Raw genomic sequence first — 7,557 nt, forward strand, 5'->3', positions numbered from 1 at the left:
GAGGAGGAGGAGGGAGAAGGGGGGGAGAGGAGGAGGAGGAGGAGGGAGAGGAAGGGGGGGAGAGGGGGAGGAGGAGGAGGGAGAAGGGGGGGAGAGGAGGAGGAGGAGGAGGAGGAGGAGGAGGGAGAAGGGGGGGGAGGAGGAGGAGGAGGAGGAGGAGAGGAAGGAGGAAAAGAATAAAGTGGGTATTGAGGAGGAGGATAAGAAAAGAGGGAAATGTAGGAGGAGGTGGAGGAGGAAGGATAGGAAGGGAAAGGAGGAGGGGGACGGGAAGAAGGTTGGGGGCAGGGAGGGAAAGGAGGAGGAAAAGGAGAAAAAGGAAGAGGAGGAGGAAGAAGAAGGGGGGAGGAGGAGGAAAAGGAGAAACAGAAATAGGAGGAGGAGGAGCGCTAGGAGGGGGAGATTTAGGAGGGGGAGGAGGAGGAGGAGGAGGCGTGGTGAAGGGTAAGGAAGAGGAGAAGAAAGAGAAGGGGAAATTGAGGAGGAGGAGGTGAAGGGGAGAGAGAAGGAGAAGGAAAAGGAGAAGAAAGAAAAGGAAGAGAAATAGGAGAAGGAGAAAGTAGAAGAGTGGAAGAGTAGGAGTAAGAAGAAAGGAGGAGGAAAGGATGGAGTTATAAAAAGGAAGGAGGAAGAAGAACAGGGATAGAGATAATAATAAGGAAGAGGAGGAGGAAGGAAGAGAAATTAAGAAGGAAGAGGAGGAGGAAGGAAAGAGAAATTAAGAAGGAAGAGGAGGAGAAAGGAAGAGAAATTAAGAAGGAAGAGGAGGAGGAAGGAAGAGAAATTAAGAAGGAAGAGGAGGAGGAAGGAAGAGAAATTAAGAAGGAAGAGGAGGAGGAAGGAAGAGAAATTAAGAAGGAAGAAGAGGAGAAAGAAAGAGAAATTAAGAGGGAAGAGGAGGAGGAAGGAAGAGAAATTAAGAAGGAAGAACAGGAACAGAGGAAAGAGAAGAAGGAGGAGAAAGTGACGAAGGAAAAAGAAAAAAGAGGAGGAAGAGATAACGAATAAGAGGAAGAAGGGGAAGTGATGACAAAACAAGAAAGAGAATAAAAGGGTAACGAGAAAAAGAAAAGAAAAGGAGATGGTGACGAAGGAAAGAAAAGAAAGAGGAGGAGAAGGTAGTGAAAGAAAGGAGGAGGAGAAGATAGAAAGAAGAAAAGAAGAAGGAGATGATGATAGGAAGAGAAGAAATGGAGGAGAGGATGATGAAGGAAAGAGAAAAGGGAGGAGGAAGAGTTAATGGAAGAGAGAAAAGAAAAGAGAGATGAAGATGATGAAACAAAGGCAAGAAAAAAAGAAAGAGGTGATAAAGAAAGGGGATGATAAAGAAAGCGAAGAAAAGAAAGGAAATAAAAAAGAGAAGGTGACGAAGTAAAGAGAAGAAAGAGAAGGAGGTGATGAAGGAAAGAAAAAGGAAGAAAGAGGAGGAGAGGACCAAAGGAAGAGAAAAAGGAGGAGATGATGAAACCAAAGAGAAGAAAGGAGAGATAACGAAAGAAAGAAAAGGAAAGAAAGAGGAGAAGATAGCCAAAGAAAGAGAAGAAGGAGGAAGAGAAAGAGGAGATGATGAAACCAAAGAGAAGAAAGAATGAAAGAGATGACGAAAGAAAGAAAAGAGAAGAAAGAGGAGATGACGAAACCAAAAAAAGAAGAAAAAAATAGAGAAGATAGCAAAGCAAAGAAAAAAAAAGAAAAAAAAAGAAACAAAAGAAGAAAAAAATGAAAGGAAAACCTCAAAAAAAGAGAAAAAAAAAACACTGGAAGAGAAAGCGAGAAAAAAGAGGAAGAAAAGAAGGAAAAGAAAACCTCAAAAAAAAAAAAAAAAAAAATGGACGAGAAAGAAAAAAAAAAAAAAAAGAAGAATAAGAAAGAAAAGAAAACCTCAAAAAAGAGAAAAAAAACACTGGCAGAGAAAGCGAAAGAAGCAAAAGAGAGAAAAAAGGAAAAAAAAAATCAAGAAAAAATAAAACACTGGACGAGAAAGCAAAAAAGAAAAAAAAAAAAAAAAGAGGAAGGAAAAAAGGAAAAGAAAACCTCAAAAAAGGGAAAAAAAACACCTCGAAAGAAGCAAGGCTCAGCTATGGGCTTCCTCTCGCAGCCGCAGCCAATCGGGGCCACGAGGCAGGCGCTGACGGGATTCCCTGCCGCCGCCCTGCCTGCCCCACGCGCCTCGGGGGGAGGGGGGAGGGGGGGCTGTGGAGTGGGAGAGGTTTTTTTGGGGGGGAGGGGGAAAGGGGGGAAGGTTGGGGTATGTCGAGTGGGAGAGGTTTTTTTTTTTTTTTTTTTTTTTTGGCGGGGGTTGGGGAAGGAGGGGGTTGTCGAGTGGGATTTTTTTGGGGGGGGGGGTTGGGGAAGGGAGGGGGTTGTCGAGTGGGAGAGTTTTTTTTCTTTTTTTGGAAAAAAGAAAAAAAAATCAAAGAAAAAAAAAAAAAAAAGAGAATCAAAACACTGGAAGAGAAAGCGAGAAAAAAGAGGAAGAAAAGAAGGAAAAGAAAACCTCAAAAAAAAAAAAAAAATGGACGAGAAAGCAAAAAAAATAAAAAATAAAAAATAAAAGAAAACCTCAAAAAAGAGAAAAAAAACAGTAAGAGAAAGCGAAAAAAAACAAAAGAGAGAAAAAGGAAAAAAAAAAACTCAAGAAAGAGAATATAAAAACTGGACGAGAAAAAAAAAAGAAAAAAAAAGAGGAAGGAAAAAAGGAAAAGAAAACCTCAAAAAAGAGAAAAAAAACACAGTAAGAGAAAGCGAAAAAAAAGAGAGAAAAAAGGAAAAAAAAAAACTCAAGAAACAGAATAAAAAAACACTGGACGAGAAAGCAAAAAAAAAAAAAAAAAAAAAAAAAAAAAAAAAAAAAGAGGAAGGAAAAAAAAGGAAAAGAAAACCTCAAAAAAGGAAAAAAAAAAACACCTCGAAAGAAGCAAGGCTCAGCTATGGGCTTCCTCTCGCAGCCGCAGCCAATCGGGGCCACGAGGCAGGCGCTGACGGGATTCCCTGCCGCCGCCCTGCCTGCCCCACGCGCCTCGGGGGAGGGGGGAGGGGGGGCTGTGGAGTGGGAGAGGTTTTTTTTTTGGGGGGAGGGGGAAAGGGGGGAAGGTTGGGGTATGTCGAGTGGGAGTTTTTTTTTTTTTTTTTTTTTTTTTTTTTTTTGTGGCGGGGGGAGGGGAAGGAGGGGGTTGTCGAGTGGGATTTTTTTGGGGGGAGGGGGTTGGGGAAGGAAGGGGGTTGTCGAGTGGGAGAGTTTTTTTTCTTTTTTTTGGAAAAAAGAAAAAAAAATCAAAGAAAAAAAAAAAGAAAGAGAATCAAAACACTGGAAGAGAAAGCGAGAAAAAAGAGGAAGAAAAGAAGGAAAAGAAAACCTCAAAAAAAAAAAAAAAAATGGACGAGAAAGCAAAAAAAAAAAAAAAAAAAAAAAAAAAACAAGAAACAGAAAAAAAACACTGGCAGAGAAAGCGAAAGAAGCAAAAGAGAGAAAAAAGGAAAAAAAAAAAAAAAAATCAAGAAAAAATAAAACACTGGACGAGAAAGCAAAAAAGAAAAAAAAAAAAAAAGAGGAAGGAAAAAAGGAAAAGAAAACCTCAAAAAAGGAAAAAAAAACACCTCGAAAGAAGCAAGGCTCAGCTATGGGCTTCCTCTCGCAGCCGCAGCCAATCGGGGCCACGAGGCAGGCGCTGACGGGATTCCCTGCCGCCGCCCTGCCTGCCCCACGCGCCTCGGGGGAGGGGGGAGGGGGGGCTGTGGAGTGGGAGAGGTTTTTTTTGGGGGGGGCAGGGGGAAAGGGGGGGAAGGTTGGGGTATGTCGAGTGGGAGAGTTTTTTTTTTGTGGCGGGGGGAGGGGAAGGAGGGGGTTGTCGAGTAGGAGAGTTTTTTTTTCTTTTTTTTTGGTGGGGGACGGGGGAGGGGGGAGGGAGGTTGTCTAGTGGGAGAGCTTTGAGGGGTGGGGGGTGTTTAGGATGGGGGAGGGGGGAGGGGTTTGGCTGTGCGTGTGTGGTTTTTTTGTTTGTTTTTTCTTTTTCTTTTCTTTTGTGTGTCTCCCTCTCTTTTTCTCTTTCTCTCTCTTTCTTTTTTTCTCTCTCTCTTTCATTTTCTCTATCTCTCTCTATACACAAGTAATTCCCTTCCCCATTCCCTCTTCATTCCCCCTCCCCCTCCCCCATACACTTTTATCTTCCTCCCCATCCCTCACCCTCCCCCATTCTTAAACCCCCACCTCCTCCTCATCTTCCAATCCCCACCTCCTCCCCCACTCCTCCCTTCCCCACCGTCCCCATCCCCATAATCTCCCTCCCACCCCTCCCCCTATACCCTCTCCCTCCCCATCCCCATCCCCTCTCCTCCCCATCCCCTCTCCCTCCCCCCCCAAACAACAAACCCCAAACTCCCCTCTCGCTCCCTCCGCCTTTCTCACTCTCCCCGCTCCCCTCCTTCCCCACACAGGCGACCCCCGCTACGAGGTGGTGGAGGACCAGCAGGACGAAGGATTCCGCAACATCCTGGTGATCCACGACGCCGACTCGCAGGACTTCGGATCCTACAACTGCTCGGTTGTGAACGAGTACGGTGTCGCCAGGAAACAGATCCGACTCAACGAGGAGAGTGAGTGTTGTGGCGCCGGTGCTGTTTGGCGGTTGGGGGTGAGGGGGTGTGGCTGTGGGTGTGGGGGGGGGGGTGAGAGAGCGTGGTTCTTGGTGGTGGTTGTGGTTGCTGTGGTTGTTTGCGGTGGTGGTTGTGAACGAGTACGGTGTCGCCAGGAAACAGATCCGACTCAACGAGGAGAGTGAGTGTTGTGGCGCCGGTGCTGTTTGGCGGTTGGGGGTGAGGAGGTGTGGTTGTGTGTGTGTGGGGGGGGGGGTTGCTGTTTGGAGGTTGGTGGTGAGGGGGTGTGGCTGTGGGTGGTGGAGGTTGCTGTCTGGAGGTTGGGGGTGAGGGGGAGTGGCTGTGGGTGGTGGAGGTTGCTGTTGGAGGTTGGTGGTGAGGGGGAGTGGCTGTGGGTGGTGGAGGTTGCTGTTTGGAGGTTGGTGGTGAGGGGGAGTGGCTGTGGGTGGTGGAGGTTGCTGTTGGAGGTTGGTGGTGAGGGGGTGTGGCTGGTGATGGTGGTGGTTATGGTTGGTGATGGTGGAGGTGGTTGTTGTTGGTGGTGGTCGAAGTAGTGGTTGTTGTGGATGGTGGTGGAGGTGGTGATTGTGGTGGCTGTGGTTGTTGGTGAGAGAGAGTGGTTGTGGTTGTTGTGGCTGGTGGTGGAAGTGGTTGTGGTTGTTGTGGTTGTTTGCGGTGGTGGTTGTGAGCGAGTACGGCGTTGCCAGGAGGCAGATCCGACTCAACGAGGAGAGTGAGTGTTGATTGTGAGTTGTTTGTTGTAGATTGGGGGGGAGGGGCGATGGGGGTTTGTTTATTGTGGTTGTAGGCTTGTGGTGGAGGGATAGATGTGGTTGTGTTTGTTGTTGTTGTTGTTGTTTTTATGATTGTTGTTGGTGTTGTGATTGTTGTTGTGATTGTTAATGTTGTTGTGATTGTTGTTGTTGTGATTGTTAATGTTGTTGTGATTGTTTGTGGTTGTTTGTTGTGGTTGTAGGCTGGTGGTGGAAGTGGCAGCAGTGGCAGTATTTGCTTGTTTTGTTTTGTTATTTATTTTGTTGTTGTTTTGTTCTGCAGTAGTTTTTCTTCTTCTTTTTTCTTCTATTCTTTTCTTTCTTTCTCTTTTTGTGGCTTCCTGTATTTTATTTAATCTTTTTTTTCATAATTTTTGTTATTGTTTTTGTGTTCGTGTTGTAGCGCACACGAGGGCTAAAGTTACCGTTTTCTTTTGCTGCTTTATTGTCCGTTTTCTTTGCAACTATTTTTGGTTATTTATATATATATTTTTTACGTAACTTTTATCATTGTCAGCACTGTAGTTGATGTTGTTATCATTATTATGATTATCGTCATTATTGTTGGTATTATTATTATTATTATTATCATTTCTATTATCATTTTTATTTTATCAACGTTTTTGATATTATATCATTGTCACTTTTGTTATTAATAGTATTATTTTTGTTGCTGTTATCATTATTTCAATCGTCATTGCTATTATTACTACTACTACTACTACCACAAACACACATACACACAAACAAATAAACACACACACACACACACACACACACACACACACACACACACACACACACACACACACACACACTGCCACACACAAAACAGATACACACACACATATACACACTACACACCCTCAATTTCTTCTCGAAGCCACGCCCATCTCCTCGTGGCCACGCCCCATTTCCCCGCGACATAAAACAAAACATCAGAGTAACAAGAAAATGGACACAAACAAGATATCTTGTCGCTGGGAAATAATAAAAAAAATAATAATAATATAAAAGAAAAAGGAAATATAAGAAAAAAAAGGAGACTTGGTAACTCGTATCTCAAGGAGTTTACGAGATTGCAACTTGCAATATAACTCCTGCAGTCTCCTCCTCCCCCATCCCCCACTCCCTCTCCTCCTTCCCTTCCCCTCCCCTTGTCAACTTGCAATATAATTCTGGGCGGAAACTGGTAAACAACACTGATATAATAACTGTTCTAAGAGAATTAAAGAGGGAGAGGAGGAGGAGGAGGAGAAGAAAAAGAAGAAAAAGATGATGATGATGATGATGATGAGAGAGAGAGAGAGAGGAGGGGAAGAGAGAGAGAGGGAGGGGAGAGAGAGAGAGAAAGGAGAGAGAGAGAAAAAGACAGCAGACAAAAACAGACAGACAGACAGACGAAAGAGAGAGAGAGAAGAGAGAAGGGGCCCGACAGACAGACAGACAGACAAAAGAGAGGAGAGAGAAAAGAGGGGAGAGAGAGAGAGAGAGAGAAGACAGAGGAGAGGGGAGGAGAGAGAAGAGGAGAGAGAGAGAGAGAGAGACGGAGAGGGAGAGTGAGAGTAAGAGAGAGAGGAGAGAGGGGAAGAGGGAGAAAAGGGAGGAGGGGAAGAGGGGGAGAGGAAGAGGGAGAGAGAGGGAAAGGGGGAAGTGAGATAAGAGAGAGAGGGGGAGAGGGGAGAAAAAGGAGAAAGGGGGGAAAGGGGAGAAGACAAGGGAGAGTGAGAATGAGATGAGAGAAAGAGTAAAAGAGAGAGAGAAGAGGGGGGAAAGACAAAAAAGGGAGAGTGTGAGTAAGAAGGAGAGGAGAGAGAAAAAGAAGGAGGGGAAGAGAGGAGAAGAGGAGAGAGAGAGAAGAGAGACAACAAAAGAAGAGGGAGAGAGAGGAGGGGAGAGAGAGAGAGAGAGATGGAGAGAGAGAGAGAGAGAGAGAGGGGGGGAGAGAGTGAGAGTGAGAGAAAGAGAAGAGAGAGAGAGGAGAGAGAGAAAAAAGGGGAGAGGAAAGACGGAAAAAGGGGAAGAAAGGAGAGAGACAGACAGAGAGAGGGAGACGGAGAGGGAGAGGGAGAGTAAGAGAGAGAGGAAGAGAGAGGAGAGGGGAAAGGGAGATGTGGAGAGAAGAGAGAGAAGAAGAGAGAGAAAAAGAGAAGGAGAGAGAGAGAGAGAGAGAAAAAGAGAAGAGAAGAGG

At 45.1% G+C, this 7,557-nt stretch overlaps 1 protein-coding gene across 1 annotated transcript in view; it reads left to right on the plus strand.

Moving 5' to 3' along the window:
* The window catches only part of LOC119575529 (irregular chiasm C-roughest protein-like), a 33,009-nt gene that overhangs the window by 25,212 nt on the left and 240 nt on the right, over window positions 1–7,557 (plus strand). Inside the window, exon 9 of the mRNA XM_037923180.1 lies at window positions 4,435–4,593. Coding sequence (XP_037779108.1) covers window positions 4,435–4,593 — 159 coding nt within the window. The remainder of the gene's footprint in view (window positions 1–4,434; window positions 4,594–7,557) is intronic.

Source organism: Penaeus monodon, chromosome 7 (assembly GCF_015228065.2).
Source record: "Penaeus monodon isolate SGIC_2016 chromosome 7, NSTDA_Pmon_1, whole genome shotgun sequence".
In the NCBI taxonomy this organism is placed as follows: Eukaryota; Metazoa; Arthropoda; class Malacostraca; order Decapoda; family Penaeidae; genus Penaeus; species Penaeus monodon.